This window comes from Hoplias malabaricus, chromosome 4 (assembly GCF_029633855.1).
Source record: "Hoplias malabaricus isolate fHopMal1 chromosome 4, fHopMal1.hap1, whole genome shotgun sequence".
Taxonomy (NCBI): domain Eukaryota; kingdom Metazoa; phylum Chordata; class Actinopteri; order Characiformes; family Erythrinidae; genus Hoplias; species Hoplias malabaricus.
Genome location: NC_089803.1, coordinates 72,712,029 through 72,730,958, shown reverse-complemented (window position 1 = coordinate 72,730,958; position 18,930 = coordinate 72,712,029). Strand labels below are relative to the sequence as shown.

The following is an 18,930-nucleotide window of genomic DNA, read 5'->3' as shown; positions in this document are numbered from 1 at the left end:
AAACAAAGACGCAAACAAACACGTAAAATAAGCAAATAATAACTGAGACTGGTTCGTTTACTCGGACACAACGTTCACTTTTATTTAGATTGTATTTCACAGACCCCGCCCCCTGCTGTGTACGTCACTCCTGAGGTGGCAATGATGGAGTCCGGAGGCTCGGAGTCGGGCAGGTTTCCTCTGTTAAAGGAGTTAAAGGACGGTAGGTCGGGGTGAGAGGGGCTGGTTTGTGGTGTGTGGGGCTCAGGGCAGCGCTGCGGTGTGGTTTATTCCCGTTGTGTGGTTGAAAACCTGAAGCTTTTCTCTGTTACAGACTCTTTTGCTGAATTCCTGAATGAAGACTTCGATACAAAAACATACACAGCGCGGGCCATTCACCACGCAGTGATCGCAGAACAGCTCGCAAAACTCGCACAGGGCATCAGTCAGCTGGACAAAGAGCTCCACAGCCAGGTAAACTGCCCCAGAGTGGGTGTAGGTGTGTTCTGAACCGGATACGGAGCTCCACCCACAGGTAAACTGCCCCAGAGTGGGTGTAGGTGAATCATGGGTGTTTCTCATGAAAGTTTTCACTCAACAGAAGCAAGAAAAGTTACTTTCGCATGACACACTCTTCCTTGGCGCGTTCAGGACCAGCACAAAGAGGTTACTGATGTTCACTAAGATTTACATCACACTCAACACAGGTCAGAAACTGCGTAAAAGCTCCAGAATGCAGTCAAATCACCAGCCTCTAGATATCAGTAGGTCAAAGAAGCATTGCACTTCTTGTCTTAAACACACACACACACACACACACACACACAGCTCTGGAGAGTTATTAAACCTCTCTGGAGTCTGTATAATCAATCAAGAGTTTCCTAACGTGAAGAAGCAGCATTGGAGGAGACGGCTGGCTGCTCCTTTAGGCGCCTGCAGAGGTGTCGTTACTGGGGTCTAACCCGCTGGCCGTGTCTGGGCTTGTTTTCCAGGTGGTGGCGAGACATGAGGACCTCTTGGCTCAGGCGACTGGAATCGAGTCTCTGGAAGGTAACTTTCTAACGCCAGGTTTATTCATTGTCCTCAGATTCATATTTGATTAAGATCCTCATTTTTACCCATTGACCAAGTCCAAATTTGTTCCAGTCCCATTTCTCACTCCCCACTCCCCCTTGTTTCTGAGTGTTCTCTCTCCCTTTGGAGCTGAGTTACAGGGTGCAGTGGTTAAATCTCCCCCTACGACACGAGACGACCCTTCAACACCCTGATACTTCATCAGAACACAAATAAAACAGAGCAGCGCTTCATTCCCAGGCGACTAGCGCCGCTCTGTAGCAGCTCTACACCAGTCTGCAGTGATATCAGAGGAGCTGCTGCACTTTAGTTACATTTAGAGCCTCATTCTCCTTCAGAAGAGTTCCACAATCAGAGATTACCCCCCTCTCCTCACTCTTCTGTGACATGGAGCTCAGCTCAGATCTTTATTTGGCAGTTTTTGGTATGAAACTTGACTCCACTTTGAATGTTGCAGTAGAATGTAACTGCTTCAACATTTAAGGTTGAACTGGAACTTGGCAATTTACTCGTGCTGTTTTCTGCTCGTTCTGAAGTACCGGCCATAATCCACTGAAACTACATTAAACTCAGAGAATACACTGGGGTCATGGAGTTTAAAGGAGGAAACACTGACACCTGTGGGTTACTTTGGGCGCTGCGCAGCGTCTCGCCGCTGATTCACAGGGTGTCAGAACTCTGAAAAATGTCACATTGCCCTCTTCACTCCTCGGGGACACAGAGGGCTAGTGAGCAGTGGTAGGGGCAAGGGGTGGAATGGGATTCATGCTTTGGAGTTGGGAGCTGTGATGTTTTGCTGATCGTCTCTCTTTCGTTTCCTGTAGGTGTCCTTGAAATGATGCAGACAAGGATTGCAGCGCTGCAGAATGCTGTGGACAGGTAACCAGATGTATCCTCTTTGTGTTCAGTCTCAGTTCCGTTCCCGTTACTGGGAGGACTCCGGTTAAACCCCGGTGATGCCACAGCCGTCTGTAAGTTGGAGTATAAGAGATCACACTTGGCTTGGTGCTCCATGGGTGGTTAGGACCCTGACCCTCCCCCATCACACAGCACTTCTCCACCAACGTGATTCCGAATCACAAACCTAATTTTGAACTGTTCAGTGCCCATCCCATCAATAAAAACCGGTTCTGGAACCCAATAAGTTCATTCACAGCGGGAACCAAAGAGGACTGTGGGCGTGGCTAGTTACAGCAGCAAGGAGCGATGGAGACACACAGGAGCAGTGTACTGTGTAGTTGTCTGTATCTTCTTTTTGACAAAAGTTGATTCATGTTTGGTTTTTGAAAGACCACCTTCTCACTTCTGTGTACTGCCCCTGTGCAGCGCCCCCTGTTGGTGATGTGTTCTGTGACATATCCTCGGTTTCCATTAAATCTGCTGTAAACACGGCTGGTTTGATAAAAAGCACCAAGGTTCTTATAAACCCAAAAGAACCAGTTCAAGAACCAGAGTTCTTCTGGTGGAAAAGGGTCGTGTGGAATCAGTGTGATGTTTATTAATGCAGCAGTTAGTGTTCTCCTCTGAGTGTGTTCAGCTGGAACTTCACATCTGTTTTAGGGAATTTGACATTAACTCTCTCTCTCTCTCTCTCTCTCTCTCTCTCTCTCTCTCTGAAGAATAAGGACCAAAATTGTTGATCCCTATAACAAGATAGTGGTGCGGACCGCTCAGCTCGCTCGACTGCAGGTATCTTTTCTTCTTCACTGACACCAATAGATTCAGCTCATCTCACAAATCCAGCTCTGTATTTAACAGTGGGAGCCTGAACTGCCAGCTTTACAGTGACTGGGCGAGAGAGAGGGAGCGAGAGACTGGGCGAGAGAGTGGGAGCGAGAGAGTGGGAGCGAGAGACTGGGCGAGAGAGTGGGAGCGAGAGACTGGGCGAGAGAGTGGGAGCGAGAGACTGGGCGAGAGAGTGGGAGCGAGAGACTGGGCGAGAGAGTGGGAGCGAGTGACTGGGCGAGAGAGTGGGAGCGAGTGACTGGGCGAGAGAGTGGGAGCGAGTGACTGGGCGAGAGAGTGGGAGCGAGTGACTGGGCGAGAGAGTGGGAGCGAGTGACTGGGCGAGAGAGTGGGAGCGAGTGACTGGGCGAGTGTGTGTTCTGCCTTGTGCCCAGTGATTCCGGCTAGGTTCAGGTTCTGGACCCAGATTCTGGATCTGCTACTCTGATCAGGATGAAGCACTTACAGAAGATGAATGAGTGAATGAATGAATGATTATTGTTCCTGCAGGTGGCGTGTGATCTGCTGAGGAGGATAATCCGGATCCTGTATCTGAGTAAACGGCTCCAGGGTCAGCTTCAAGGGGGCAGCAGGGAACTGACCAAAGCTGCCCAGAGCCTCAATGAACTGGGTGAGTCCTAAGCTCTGGCCTGAGATCAGTTTGGATTATTGATGTTTAACTGAGGGTTATGGGGGTAACAGCTGACTCTACTGGACTCACCCAGGATTTGGAAACCACAACAACGGTGGCGGTAACGTTAAGCGGTGTTTACTCATGGTGTATCGGCGTGTTGTTGTTGTTTGGGACTGAACACAGCTCCGTCATCAGTTCAGACAGATCAGTAGAGTTTGTTCCTTCCTTGTTGCAGCGTCCAGCTCTCGCTGGATTCTTTCGTCGGCCACCGATCCAAGGAGCGTTTGAACCTCTTCAAAAGACCACGGCGTCATTTTACGAGCTGCCGTCGTGAGTCGGATAAAAACAAACGTGATCTCTGCTGCAGCTGGAGATTTTACAGATGGAGAGTTGGTGCTGGTCGTCTGCGTTGCGTGGCGTAGAGTGACGACTCTCTCTGTACGATCAGCGCTCTGCAAGGTTTACACGCCACGGTTTAGTCCCTACTCGACTCGCTCTGAACCACGAGAGAACAGCCACTAAACAAGAACCCGCTTCCAGAACCAGGACCTGATTCACCTGAAAGACATGCAGTGGAAAAGCGCCAAACCCTTTTTTCTCACATGTAACACTCATGTCACACTCTCACACAGCTCCACCTGAAGTGGTACACCAAACTCTAACAGCTGCACCATTTTAAGGTGGAATGGAAAGTTCAAGAAGCTGAGAATAAGACACAGATTTCATCTTTAGTCATTTCTCGGTCACAGTTCTAATAAAGAAGCATGTGGCGGTCTGTAATTCGCCCGTTCTGTATTTCGTCGTGTGCTAAAAGGAGCTGTTTGATGTTTCTGAAATAGATAATGCATATGTGTATATTTCCATTTTTTAAACATTTTTAATAAATAAGTTGATCAGAAATGTGCAGAACAGTGCTTTGTTTGTTTCAGACTACTTATCCCAGGGCGTGGATCTGTCTGGGATCGATGTCATTGAGAATGAGCTGCTGTTTATCGGCCGCGTGCGTCTGGAGGTGGAGAACCAGGCCAAAAGAATCCTGGAGCAGGGCATGGAGATCCAGGTACAAACTACTTCCTCACAACCATTGGAGTAACTTCCCTGTTGGGGTGCAGTGTGGCTGGAGTGGGGTGTGGTGGGGTGGTGTGACAGGTGTGGTGGGATGTAGGGGGTTGTTTCTACAGAGTACAGTTGCAGAAGGGTGTTAATGGTTGAGTGTTTATTCTCTCTGCCTGTTGTGCCTCCAGAACCCGTCTCAGGTCGGCACGGCGCTGCAGGTCTTCTACAACCTGGGCATTCTGAGAGAGACCATCATCAGTGTGGTGGATGGCTACAAGGCGTCTGTCCAGGAGAACATTACCAACGCTCTGGACATTAAGGTCCTCACGCAGCCTGCTAACGTCAGAGGTGACCGTGTTTGTGTTTACACCAGTGCTTTTGGAGTTTTAAACCCTGTGTCCACTCTGTTAGACACCACTACCTTATTAGTCACTGCCCACAGGACGCTGTCGGCTGGATGTCTTTGGTCGGTGGACTGTTCTCGGTCCAGACACTGAGGGGTTTAAAAACTCCAGCAGCACTGCTGTGTCTGATCCACTCTACACCAGCACAACACACACTAACACACCACCACCACGTCAGTGTCACTGCAGCGCTGAGAATGATCCACCACCACATCACACCTGCTCTGTGGGGGTCCTGAGCGCTGAGGAACAGGGGGAGAGGGGGTAATAAAGTATGCAGAGCCACAGATGAACAATAATATGCACCTGTATGGTCAGTGCGTGCAGAAAGGAGGTGGTGGTTGTAATGTTCTGGCTGATGTGTGGATGTGGTGTCTGTAGGAGCCCCTGGCAGAGCTGTAATTCCCATCCCAGGAAACACAGCCACCTTCCGAGCTGCTCTTTGGACCAACCTGGAGAAGCTGATGGACCACATCTGTGCTGCCTGCAGTCAGGTACGGCACAAACCACTCACTCACCTCACACCTGTCCCTGGCTTGGAGTTCACGAGTGAATGAATGAATGGTTCTACTCATACAGTGCTCTTCAAGACCACCCCCCACAGTTCTTTACATTGTGTGGGATACTGCAGTGCTTTTCAATGTGGTTCCTACTCGACTCCACGGCTCTACACGTCATCTCCCCTCCTCCACCAGGTGAATCAGGTCCTGGTTCTGGAAGCGGGTTCTTGTTTAGTGGCTGTTCTCTCGTGGTTCAGAGCGAGTCGAGTAGGGACTAAACCGTGGCGTGTAAACCTTGCAGAGCGCTGATCGTCCAGAGAGAGTCGTCACTCTACGCCACGCAACGCAGACGACCAGCACCAACTCTCCATCTGTAAAATCTCCAGCTGCAGCAGAGATCACGTTTGTTTTTATCCGACTCACGACGGCAGCTCGTAAAATGATGCCGTGGTCTTTTGAAGAGGTTCAAACGCTCCATGGATCGGTGGCCGACGAAAGAATCCAGCGAGAGCTGGACGCTGCAACAAGGAAGGAACAAACTCTACTGATCTGTCTGAACTGATGACGGAGCTGTGTTCAGTCCCAAACAACAACAACACGCCAATACACCATGAGTAAACACCGCTTAGATGTTTGTCTTCTGCAGATTTTCTCCAGACCATGGGGCTCGTATGAACAGATATAACATAGGTCTGTCTCCTCTGAATCCACTGCTGGGGCCATTGGTGAATGAAGGTCTTTCTTCCACTCATCCAGGGACTTTTATTTTGTATCACAGCTTTTATTAAACCACTGTGCTGTGGTCAGTTGCTGTCCACCGTAGATCCACGCAGAACAGTCACTGCTGTTAGATCTACAGCAGTTACACAGTTCCCTCTCACAGAGATGTATTGAGAGATGTTGTGGTTGTCAGGTGTTCATCACCTCAAAAAGCAGGGGTGGAACGATGGAGGAGGTGAATGTCCCTCTGAGGTTAACTCAATGGTGATGATGTTTCACTGTTTGTAGGTGCAGCATCTTCAGAAGGTCCTGACCAAGAAGAGAGACCCCGTCACACACGTGTGCTTCATTGATGAAATCGTCAAGGTGAGCTCCTCCACACGGTCCCTCCAGTCTGGCTCCTGTTACATCTGATTCATTCATCACCCACTCATCATCTATCTATCAACCTTCCATTTAATCCATCCATCTCTCTCTCTCTCTCTCTCTCTCTCTCTCTCTCTCTCTCTCAGGACGGTCAGCCAGACATCCTGTACATTTTCTGGAACTCAGTCACTCAGATGCTCGCGGTGGAGCTCCAGAAAACCACAGAAGGTAAGTGTTACTGAAGAAGTGAGAAACTCACAGGACGCTTTCGACTGGATGTTTTTCATATGTGGACTAGTGGAGCTGAGAGAGGGGACAGTGGAGCTGAGAGAGGGGACAGTGGAGCTGAGAGAGGGGACAGTGGAGCTGAGAGAGGGGACAGTGGAGCTGAGAGAGGGGACAGTGAGGGGACAGTGGAGCTGAGAGAGGGGACAGTGGAGCTGAGAGAGGGGACAGTGAGGGGACAGTGGAGCTGAGAGAGGACAGTGAGGGGACAGTGGAGCTGAGAGAGTGGACAGTGAGGGGACAGTGGAGCTGAGAGAGGGGACAGTGAGGGGACAGTGGAGCTGAGAGAGAGGACAGTGAGGGGACAGTGGAGCTGAGAGAGGGGACAGTGAGGGGACAGTGGAGCTGAGAGAGGGGACAGTGAGGGGACAGTGGAGCTGAGAGAGGACAGTGAGGGGACAGTGGAGCTGAGAGAGGGGACAGTGAGGAGACAGTGGAGCTGAGAGAGAGGACAGTGAGGGGACAGTGGAGCTGAGAGAGGGGACAGTGAGGGGACAGTGGAGCTGAGAGAGGACAGTGAGGGGACAGTGGAGCTGAGAGAGGGGACAGTGAGGGGACAGTGGAGCTGAGAGAGGACAGTGAGGGGACAGTGGAGCTGAGAGAGGGGACAGTGAGGAGACAGTGGAGCTGAGAGAGAGGACAGTGAGGGGACAGTGGAGCTGAGAGAGGGGACAGTGAGGGGACAGTGGAGCTGAGAGAGGACAGTGAGGGGACAGTGGAGCTGAGAGAGGGGACAGTGAGGGGACAGTGGAGCTGAGAGAGGGGACAGTGAGGGGACAGTGGAGCTGAGAGAGAGGACAGTGAGGGGACAGTGGAGCTGAGAGAGGGGACAGTGAGGGGACAGTGGAGTGAGAGAGGGGACAGTGAGGGGACAGTGGAGCTGAGAGAGGGGACAGTGAGGGGACAGTGGAGCTGAGAGAGGGGACAGTGAGGGGACAGTGGAGCTGAGAGAGGGGACAGTGAGGGGACAGTGGAGCTGAGAGAGGGGACAGTGGATGGTCTGTGTGTGTACCCACTCCTCTCTTTCTCTTCCTCTTCTCCATAGCCTCCACCTTCCTGAAGCAGGCGCTGGAGGGTGAGTTCCCCAAGCTCCTGAGGCTGTATAATGAGCTGTGGAAGCGGCTGCAGCAGTACAGCTCCAACATTCACGCCGTGCCGGTGGGCAGCGGCTCAGGACAGGACGTAGATTTGACGGTGTCTGAGGAGGACGTCCGGGACCTCTTCACGAGTCCTAAACAGGATTACGAGTGAGTCTGAGCATCGCTGGGACACGAGAGAGTCTGTGTACGTTTAATAGTCAGAATCAAGCTCTGAAGGAGGAAGAAACAAAAACAAGTCCTACGTTCAGAGCAGTGATGAAAACAATCTACAGTAAAATTCCATTATTTTCAGATTGTGAGTTTTCAAAGGCGCTTTTTAAATAACTCATTAGATATTTACAAAATTAAAACCCATGACAGGGTCATTATTTAAGAGACTCTTTTAAGGTGGAGCGTCGCGTGTGAGTAAGAAGTGACTGTATTTTTTAAAGTGGAGCGGTGTGTGTGAGTAAGAAGCGACTGTATCTTTTAAGGTGGAGCTGTGTGTGTGAGTAAGAAGCGACTATCTTTTAAGGTGGAGCTGTGTGTGTGAGTAAGAAGCGACTGTATTTTTTTAAAGGTAGAGCGGTGTGTGTAAGTAAGAAGCGACTGCATCTTTTAAGGTGGAGCGGTGTGTGTGAGTAAGAAGCGACTGTATCTTTTAAGGTGGAGTGGTGTGTGTGTTTAAGAAGCGACTGCATCTTTTAAGGTGGAGCGGTGTGTGTGAGTAAGAAGAGACTGTCTTTTAAGGTGGCGCGGTGTGTGTGAGTAAGAAGCGACTGTCTCTTTTAATGTGGAGCGGTGTGTGTGAGTAAGAAGCGACTGTCTCTTTTAATGTGGAGCGGTGTGTGTGAGTAAGAAGCGACTATCTTTTTAAGGTGGAGCGGTGTGTGTGAGTAAGAAGCGACTGTATCTTTTAAGGTGGAGCGGTCTGTGTGAGTAAGAAGCGACTGTATCTTTTTAAGGTGGAGCGGTGTGTGTGAGTAAGAAGCGACTGTATCTTTTAAGGTGGAGCGGTGTGTGTGAGTAAGAAGCGACTGTATCTTTTAATGTGGAGCGGTGTGTGTGAGTAAGAAGAGACTGTCTTTTAAGGTGGCGCGGTGTGTGTGAGTAAGAAGCGACTGTCTCTTTTAATGTGGAGCGGTGTGTGTGAGTAAGAAGCGACTGTCTCTTTTAATGTGGAGCGGTGTGTGTGAGTAAGAAGCGACTATCTTTTTAAGGTGGAGCGGTGTGTGTGAGTAAGAAGCGACTGTATCTTTTAAGGTGGAGCGGTCTGTGTGAGTAAGAAGCGACTGTATCTTTTTAAGGTGGAGCGGTGTGTGTGAGTAAGAAGCGACTGTATCTTTTTAAGGTGGAGTGGTGTGTGTGAGTAAGAAGCGACTATCTTTTTAAGGTGGAGCGGTGTGTGTGAGTACGAAGCGACTGTATCTTTTAAGGTGGCGCGGTGTGTGTGAGTAAGAAGCGACTGTTTCTTTTAAGGCGGATGGAGTGTGTGTGATGTGTTCAGATGACCGTGATGACCATCTGCTCTCTGTTGTTTCTTCAGTCCAGAGAAAGCCCTAAAGAGCTCGCTGCAGCTGTTTGAAGCGGCGTATCTCTCCAAATCACTCTCGCGTCTGTTTGATCCCATCAACCTGGTGTTTCCTCAGGGGGGGTACAGCCCCCCTTCCACTGACGAGATGGACGGCATCATCAAGACTATCGGCAGGTTTGTGCCCCATACCCCTTCAAATACATATCAGTAAGTGAAGTATGCGGAGCTACTGATGGACTACGGGCTGTAATTGTGGAACTCTGTTTATCACGTGTTTCTGTGGTGTCTGCAGTGAGCTGAACGTAGCGCTGGTGGACCCTGGACTGACCGTAGCTGTGGGCAGAAACGTGGCCAAGACGGTGCAGCTCTTCTGTGTGAAGTCTGAGCAGCTGGTAAGGATCAGGGGAAGAGTGTGTGAGGGGAAAGTAATCAGAGCTTTTAATTTGGGAAGCCGTGGCTTAAAGCCCCTGGGAACGTGAATCTGAGTTTTCTTTCTAATGAAGTTCACCTGGGCCCTAGACACAAATCTACCAATCATTTCTTATGAATCCTCCTAACGTAATCAGCACTGCTCTCCTCTCGGTGTAGAAGGGGCTGTTCTAAAATAAGTAACACATATGTAAGCTTTACTCTGACCAATCACAGGTCTGACATGACTCAACCCTCCCTTTGAGTCAGAGCAGTCTCACACTCGAGTCATAAACATACTTTTAATGTTCAGTAAAACAGGTGCTCGTTATGTGGTGTAAACCCACAACCTGTTCCCAGCCCTGTTCAGAACGCCCGCTTTCAGCACCTGTTCCTTTAAATGATAATGAGCCGCTCGCTGTTCACCCCGACCCCGAGCGCACAGCAGTGAGGAGCGAGGAGCAGAAGCTCTGGTTTTTAGCCGTTTTCACTCTGTTCTCTTTCTTCTCTGTTTTTACTCAGTGCTCTTATTTCTCCGCGCTCGTTCTGTCTGTTTTGCTGAGTTTAACCTCGTCTTTGCGCTCTCACATAAACACGGGTCCAGCGCTGTGATTGGACAGACTCAGACGAGGGGGCCCTTGACATCAGAAGCGGAGCAGGATGGATGAACTCGGCAAAGGAGGAGTGCTCACTGACCCCAGTTTAGAGAAATTTGTGCACAGTCTTTGAGAGAAAGAGGCCTGTTGTGAACGTAGAAAAAGTCTTAGATCTTTGAGTTCATCTCATGAAAAACGGGAGCAACAACAAAAGTGTTGTGTTTATATTTTTGTTCAGTTTATAAAACATTCTTTAGAAGTTTCTAAATGTGTTCCCAGGGGCTTTACAGCTAGGAGAGGTCATCTTAGGATGGGACGAGTGGTGTGGGAGAAGGAACAGCACTTTATCCTCTCAACATCCACAGGGAGCTCAGAATAACGTACAAACCATTTATTAAGTGTCTTTCTCTCTCTCTCTCTCTCTCTCTCTCTCAGCTCTGTACACAAGGGGACGCCAGTCAGGTGATCGGGCCGCTGACGGAGGGTCAGAGGAGGAATGTGGCAGTAGTAAATTCACTGTATCAGCTGCAGCAGGCTGTGACTAAAGTGAGTATCTCACACTGTCCTTCGCTGGAGGTCGAGGAGTGGAGTAAATCAGTACTGAGTCCTGTGTGTTCTCCCCCTGTGTAAACAGCCCTGTTCAGAACGCCCGCTTTCAGCACCTGTTCCTTTAAATGATAATGAGCCGCTCGCTGTTCACCCCGACCCCGAGCGCACAGCAGTGAGGAGCGAGGAGCAGAAGCTCTGGTTTTTAGCTGTTTTCACTCTGTTCTCTTTCTTCTCCGTTTTTACTCAGTGCTCTTATTTCTCCGCGCTCGTTGTGTCTGTTTTGCTGAGTTTAACCTCGTCTTTATGCTCTCACATAAACACGGGTCTAGTGCTGTGATTGGACAGACTCAGACGAGGGGGCGGGGCCTTTCTAAAGTCTCTGCACTTGACGTCAAATGGATCAGAATCAGAACGGCTCGTTTTGTCCTGTGTTTCTGACATAAACAGCACACAGAAAACTGACAGGCAGCTTGCACTATGGAATAAGTTGCTGTGGATGAGATAATGTTTCTAACAGAGTGATGAAAACCTGTGTGTGTTTAGGTGATTTCTGGGCTTGTCCTCTCTCAGGAGGCAGAGCAGGCACTTACAGCATCTTTGGAGGTAAAAACACACACTTACTATATACTACATACTCACACAGATCAGCCGTTATATTAAAAATGACCGCATTTATTCTACACTCACTGTCCACTTCATCAACACTGTAGTCTACCATTGCTCTGCATACTTTATTACCCCCTGTTCCTCAGCGCTCAGGACCCCCACAGAGCAGGTGTGATGTGGTGGTGGATCATTCTCAGTGCTGCAGTGACACTGACGTGGTGGTGGTGTGTTAGTGTGTGTTGTGCTGGTGTAGAGTGGATCAGACACAGCAGTGCTGCTGGAGTTTTTAAACTTCTCAGTGTCACTGCTGCACTGAGAATGGTCCACCTCCACATCACAGACAGAGGTGCTGACAGACTGCAGAGGCGTGGTGTTTACTGTGTGTTTGTTGCAGTCAGTGCAGGCTCTGATGGGCAGCGCAGTGCAGCCGCTGCTGATGTCCGTCACAGACTCTGTGGAGGCCATTCTCATCACCATGCACCAGGAAGACTTCTCAGGGTAAATATACTCCACTGAATATTCACACACACACACACACACACACACACACACACACTCACACTCTAAAGCCTTTTTGACAGGATTTAAGAGGAACTCCTAACAGTCAATTATTTATTGATCACTTGATACGAATTCATCTGAAAATATTGTTTCAGAATATTTAATTTGTGTGTGTGTGTGTGTGTGTGTACTGTAGCCCCCTCCCTGCAGGAGATAAGCCGGACATGCCTTGCTCTCTGTACATGCGAGAGCTGCAGGGGTTTGTGGCCCGTGTCATGAGCGACTACTTCCGCCCCCTGCAGTGTCTGGACTTCCTTTACGACCGCACGGAGGCCATAGCCCAGCGCTCCATCTCCCTGTTTGTGCGGCACGCCTGCCTCCTGCGGCCCCTCGGGGAGGGGGGCAAGATGAGACTGGCAGCTGACTTCGCCCAGGTGAGGATAGGGGCGGGAGGTGCTTCATAAATCAGTGACAAATAGAAACGTGAAGCTTTCAGCACAGACCTCTGAGGTGTGTGTGTGTGTGTTGTAGATGGAGCTGGCCGTGGCTCCTCTCTGCAGACGAGTATCAGATCTAGGACGAGCTTATCGCCTGCTGCGTTCATTCAGGTGAGTGTGTCTGTGTGAGTGTGTGTGTGTATGTGTGTGTATAAGGTGTGTGTATCTCCTATGAATTTCAGTTGTTTCACTTTAAATAGTGAGTTCCAAACAGGCCACGTCCAAATTCATCTCCACACAGTGAGGTCTTTACTCGCCGTCGCAGCAGAAGTTTGTCAAATATGTTTTAAATGTTTCTCTGTGGTGTGTTTTTTGTGATTAAAACCTTATCCGCTCTTCAGGGAAAGAACCTAAAAACACAGTGTCACTGCGCTCCGTCCCCGACTCTGACACTGCCTCCATCTGTAACTGGTCTAAACCCACACTCACACGGGCTTCTGGACACAGTATTGTCCCCAAGAACAGAACAAACCCATCACAGTCTTCTGCAGCTTTTTCCTGATGGAGCTCAGAACCAACGCAGCGCCCAATAAACTCCTCACCCTCCACACGGCTTCAGTCTTAGGTTCTTTTCTGTTGAAGAAAATAACTGTGTGTGTGTGTGTGTGTGTGTGTGTGTGTGTGTTTTTCAGGCCTCTTCTCTTTCAGACGAGTGAGCACATAGCCAGCAGTCAGGCCATCGGTGATCTGATTCCATACAGCACCATCCTCCACTTCTTCTTCACTCGGGCCCCACCTGAACTGAAATCTCCTCACCAGGTACACACACAGCTGGGGGCAGTTCTGGGTTCGGTGCCTTGCTCAAGGGCCCCTCAGCCGTGGATGTTGAGGGAGGAGGACAGCTCTGTTCCTTCTTTCCTGCTGCTCGTGGAAATAGAACCAACGACCTCTAAGCCCTCTGCTCTAAACATTAGACCACAGCTGCCACATTAACATTAGAACAATATAACAGTGTTTTGTGTTTGTGAGCCTTGCTCTACCTCCGCCTCTAATCCACCCCCCACCTGTTACAGCTGAGTGCGCACTTTAGAGAGAAGGTGGTGTTACACTCTGCTGCGTGCTTTTCTCATCCGTACTCTTCCTGTTTAATTCCCAGAGAGCGGAGTGGTCGATTGCGCGCTACTCTCAGTGGCTGGATGATCACCCCTCAGAGAAGGACCGCCTCACTCTCATCAGGTAACGCCTCCCAGATTCTGATCCTTCTGTCTCTCAGACATTTGCAGCTGGAAGCAAGGAATCTGAAGAAATGAGCGTTTCTTTATTAACGACTTTCTCCTCACCGTCAGAGTCTGGTTTATAAAGTTAGTGTCGACCAGCTCTGGTCTGAGGTCAGTGACGAGAGCACCACAGAGAACAGATGGATCATTACAGTTCTGAAAGAGGCTGGTATTTAACTGTTAGGGAAACAGAGGAGGATCTGAGAGTTAGTGAATGTTAATATCAGCTGTGTTCAGGGCGTGAGAAAGAGCTCTAAACATGCATCAGGTTAACGTTAGTCTCTGGCCGTGTCCCAAACCACATACTGCTGCTCTGAACACTGAATACACCACCACCCTCAGCAGTGTCTCTGTAGTGTAGTGTGTAAAGGTCTATAGTGTGAATATATACACCGCCCTCAGCAGCGTCTCTGTAGTGTAGTGTGTAAAGGTGTATAGTGTGAATATATACACCCCCCTCAGCAGTGTCTCTGTAGTGTAGTGTGAATATATACACCACCCTCAGCAGTGTCTCTGTAGTGTAGTGTGAATATATACACCACCCTCAGCAGTGTGTCTGTAGTGTAGTGTGTAAAGGTCAATAGTGTGAATATATACACCCCCCTCAGCAGTGTCTCTGTAGTGTAGTGTGTAAAGGTCTATAGTGTGAATATATACACCTCCCTCAGCAGTGTCTCTGTAGTGTAGTGTGTAAAGGTCTATAGTGTGAATATATACACCTCCCTCAGCAGTGCCTCTGTAGTGTAGTGTGTAAAGGTCTATAGTGTGAATATATACACCGCCCTCAGCAGTGTCTCTGTAGTGTAGTGTGTGTAAAGGTCTATAGTGTGAATATATATACACCACCCTCAGCAGTGTCTCTGTAGTGTAGTGTGTAAAGGTCTATAGTGTGAATATATACACCTCCCTCAGCAGTGTCTCTGTAGTGTGTAAAGGTCTATAGTGTGAATATATATACACCACCCTCAGCAGTGTCTCTGTAGTGTAGTGTGTGTACAGGTCTATAGTGTGAATATATACACCACCCTCAGCAGCGTCTCTGTAGTATAGTGTGAATATATATACACCACCCTCAGCAGTGTCTCTGTAGTGTAGCGTGTAAAGGTCTATAGTGTGAATATATACACCACCCTCAGCAGTGTCTCTGTAGTGTGTAAAGGTCTATAGTGTGAATATATACACCTCCCTCAGCAGTGTCTCTGTAGTGTAGTGTGTAAAGGTCTATAGTGTGAATATATACACCACCCTCAGCAGTGTCTCTGTAGTGTAGCGTGTAAAGGTCTATAGTGTGAATATATACACCACCCTCAGCAGTGTCTCTGTAGTGTGTAAAGGTCTATAGTGTGAATATATACACCTCCCTCAGCAGTGTCTCTGTAGTGTAGTGTGTAAAGGTCTATAGTGTGAATATATACACCACCCTCAGCAGCATCTCTGTAGTGTAGTGTGTAAAGGTCTATAGTGTGAATATATACACCCCCCTCAGCAGTGTCTCTGTAGTGTGTAAAGGTCTATAGTGTGAATATATATACACCACCCTCAGCAGTGTCTCTGTAGTGTGTAAAGGTCTATAGTGTGAATATATACACCTCCCTCAGCAGTGTCTCTGTAGTGTAGTGTGTAAAGGTCTATAGTGTGAATATATACACCGCCCTCAGCAGTGTCTCTGTAGTGTAGTGTGTAAAGGTCTATAGTGTGAATATATTCACCACCCTCAGCAGCATCTCTGTAGTGTAGTGTGTAAAGGTCTATAGTGTGAATATATATACACCACCCTCAGCAGTGTCTCTGTAGTGTAGTGTGTAAAGGTCTATAGTGTGAATATATACACCCCCCTCAGCAGTGTCTCTGTAGTGTGTAAAGGTCTATAGTGTGAATATATATACACCACCCTCAGCAGTGTCTCTGTAGTGTGTAAAGGTCTATAGTGTGAATATATACACCTCCCTCAGCAGTGTCTCTGTAGTGTAGTGTGTAAAGGTCTATAGTGTGAATATATACACCGCCCTCAGCAGTGTCTCTGTAGTGTAGTGTGTAAAGGTCTATAGTGTGAATATATATACACCACCCTCAGCAGTGTCTCTGTAGTGTGTAAAGGTCTATAGTGTGAATATATACACCACCCTCAGCAGTGTCTCTGTAGTGTAGTGTGTAAAGGTCTATAGTGTGAATATATACACCGCCCTCAGCAGTGTCTCTGTAGTGTAGTGTGTAAAGGTCTATAGTGTGAATATATACACCGCCCTCAGCAGTGTCTCTGTAGTGTAGTGTGTGTACAGGTCTATAGTGTGAATATATACACCACCCTCAGCAGCGTCTCTGTAGTATAGTGTGAATATATACACCTCCCTCAGCAGTGTCTCTGTAGTGTAGTGTGTACAGGTCTATAGTGTGAATATATACACCACCCTCAGCAGTGTCTCTGTAGTGTAGTGTGTAAAGGTCTATAGTGTGAATATATACACCGCCCTCAGCAGTGTCTCTGTAGTGTAGTGTGTAAAGGTCTATAGTGTGAATATATACACCACCCTCAGCAGCATCTCTGTAGTGTAGTGTGTAAAGGTCTATAGTGTGAATATATACACCACCCTCAGCAGTGTCTCTGTAGTGTAGTGTGTGTAAAGGTCTATAGTGTGAATATATACACCACCCTCAGCAGTGTCTCTGTAGTGTAGTGTGTGTAAAGGTCTATAGTGTGAATATATATATACACCACCCTCAGCAGTGTCTCTAGTGTAGTGTGTAAAGGTCTATAGTGTGAATATATACACCCCCCTCAGCAGTGTCTCTGTAGTGTAGTGTGTGTAAAGGTCTATAGTGTGAATATATATATACACCACCCTCAGCAGTGTCTCTGTAGTGTAGTGTGTAAAGGTCTATAGTGTGAATATATACACCACCCTCAGCAGTGTCTCTGTAGTGTAGTGTGTGTAAAGGTCTATAGTGTGAATATATATATACACCACCCTCAGCAGTGTCTCTGTAGTGTAGTGTGTAAAGGTCTATAGTGTGAATATATACACCACCCTCAGCAGTGTCTCTGTAGTGTAGTGTGTGTAAAGGTCTATAGTGTGAATATATATATACACCACCCTCAGCAGTGTCTCTGTAGTGTAGTGTGTAAAGGTCTATAGTGTGAATATATACACCCCCCTCAGCAGTGTCTCTCTAGTGTAGTGTGTAAAGGTCTATAGTGTGAATATATACACCACCCTCAGCAGTGTCTCTGTAGTGTAGCGTGTAAAGGTCTATAGTGTGAATATATACACCACCCTCAGCAGTGTCTCTGTAGTGTAGTGTGAATATATACACCACCCTCAGCAGTGTCTCTGTAGTGTGTAAAGGTCAATAGTGTGAATATATACACCCCCCTCAGCAGTGTCTCTGTAGTGTAGTGTGTAAAGGTCTATAGTGTGAATATATACACCGCCCTCAGCAGCGTCTCTGTAGTGTAGTGTGTAAAGGTGTATAGTGTGAATATATACACCCCCCTCAGCAGTGTCTCTGTAGTGTAGTGTGAATATATACACCACCCTCAGCAGTGTCTCTGTAGTGTAGTGTGAATATATACACCACCCTCAGCAGTGTGTCTGTAGTGTAGTGTGTAAAGGTCAATAGTGTGAATATATACACCCCCCTCAGCAGCGTGTCTGTAGTGTAGTGTGTAAAGGTCAATAGTGTGAATATATACACCACCCTCAGCAGCGTCTCTGTAGTGTAGTGTGTAAAGGTCTATAGTGTGAATATATACACCGCCCTCAGCAGTGTCTCTGTAGTGTAGTGTGTAAAGGTCTATAGTGTGAATATATACACCACCCTCAGCAGTGTCTCTGTAGTGTAGTGTGTAAAGGTCAATAGTGTGAATATATACACTACCCTCAGCAGTGTCTCTGTAGTGTAGTGTGTAAAGGTCTATAGTGTGAATATATACACCCCCCTCAGCAGTGTCTCTGTAGTGTAGTGTGTAAAGGTCTATAGTGTGAATATATACACTACCCTCAGCAGTGTCTCTGTAGTGTGTAAAGGTCTATAGTGTGAATATATACACCACCCTCAGCAGTGTCTCTGTAGTGTAGTGTGTAAAGGTCAATAGTGTGAATATATACACTACCCTCAGCAGTGTCTCTGTAGTGTAGTGTGTAAAGGTCTATAGTGTGAATATATACACCCCCCTCAGCAGTGTCTCTGTAGTGTAGTGTGTAAAGGTCTATAGTGTGAATATATACACCACCCTCAGCAGCGTCTCTGTAGTGTAGTGTGTAAAGGTCTATAGTGTGAATATATACACCACCCTCAGCAGTGTCTCTGTAGTGTAGTGTGTAAAGGTCCAGTGTGTGGTTTGGGACACAGCCTCATTCTCTAACGTTAATGTTAATAAAATACTTTTCCACATCGTTATAAACTCAGTATTTTACTCCTTATTTACACAGGGATCAGCTTAGAGCGAATATTCTGGGTTTGGGGTTGGCTTTGATATATTTTTTTGGGGAGGGGTTAGAGTCAGACTCCCTCCTCCGCGCTGCACCTGCCGTTGCTGTGTGGGTGCAGTTTTCCTTCCGATCGAGAAGAAGCCCCACGGGGAACCAGGGGGAATGAGGTGTTGGAAAGGAACCCCCCGCCGTGGATTAGGTTTCACAGCGCGACACGACGCCCACCGTCACCTCTTTCCTCTCACCTCACGACCTGGTGAATGGGGGGGGTGTCAGTCAGGATTCAGTGAGGGTCAGTGAGTGTGGACAGATATTTGGACTGAGCTTTTATTTCTAATTCCAGGGGCGCTCTGGAGGCGTATGTGCAGTCTGTACGAGCCAGACAGGGGAAGAACTTCGCACCTGTGTATCCCATCATGCTCCAGCTTCTGCAGAAAGCCACCAGTGGGACATGAAGTACCCAGAACACAGAGCGATGCTACAGTTGTGCGCCCTGAGGTTTCCTGATGATGTCGTGGGGTGGGGATCTGATCGAGTTCTTATTTAGCCCTGATTTAACTGACTTTATTAATAATTATTAGTGGTTGTGGGATAATGAGCTGTAAATGTTTAATAAAGGCCTTCCAGAAAACACTAGATCATTCATTCATTCAGGTGCTTTTCAAACTCTGAACGTTTGCTGCGTTATAAAATATAACTGACACTGGCCGATTTCTTTAACCATTTCTCTGTCTTCCCGAGGAGTGAAGAGGGCAATGTGACATTTTTCA

The 18,930-nt window shown here is 48.0% G+C and overlaps 1 protein-coding gene across 1 annotated transcript; it reads left to right on the top strand.

Moving 5' to 3' along the window:
* The first annotated feature begins 108 nt into the window (after positions 1-108).
* On the top strand, positions 109-18,774 carry cog5 (component of oligomeric golgi complex 5). Its single transcript, XM_066667962.1, has 22 exons — positions 109-202; positions 314-453; positions 972-1,029; positions 1,878-1,932; positions 2,673-2,742; positions 3,289-3,409; positions 4,342-4,472; positions 4,657-4,816; positions 5,254-5,366; positions 6,381-6,458; positions 6,605-6,686; positions 7,789-7,990; positions 9,369-9,530; positions 9,649-9,748; positions 10,796-10,906; positions 11,453-11,512; positions 11,910-12,013; positions 12,213-12,450; positions 12,548-12,624; positions 13,146-13,272; positions 13,610-13,689; positions 18,504-18,774. Exons 1-22 carry the CDS (start codon positions 142-144, stop codon positions 18,613-18,615), a joined length of 2,442 nt encoding a protein of 813 aa, XP_066524059.1. The 5' UTR covers positions 109-141; the 3' UTR covers positions 18,616-18,774.
* Positions 18,775-18,930: the final 156 nt, after the last annotated feature.

Excerpts from the sequence above, each read along its gene's own strand:
- cog5 (XM_066667962.1), top strand. The coding sequence starts at position 142 with ATGATGGAGTCCGGAGGCTCGGAGTCGGGCAGGTTTCCTCTGTTAAAG. Across the intron at positions 4,817-5,253 it reads GCAGCCTGCTAACGTCAGAG|GAGCCCCTGGCAGAGCTGTA; the intron begins GTGACCGTGTTT and ends TGGTGTCTGTAG. Across the intron at positions 13,690-18,503 it reads GACCGCCTCACTCTCATCAG|GGGCGCTCTGGAGGCGTATG; the intron begins GTAACGCCTCCC and ends TTCTAATTCCAG.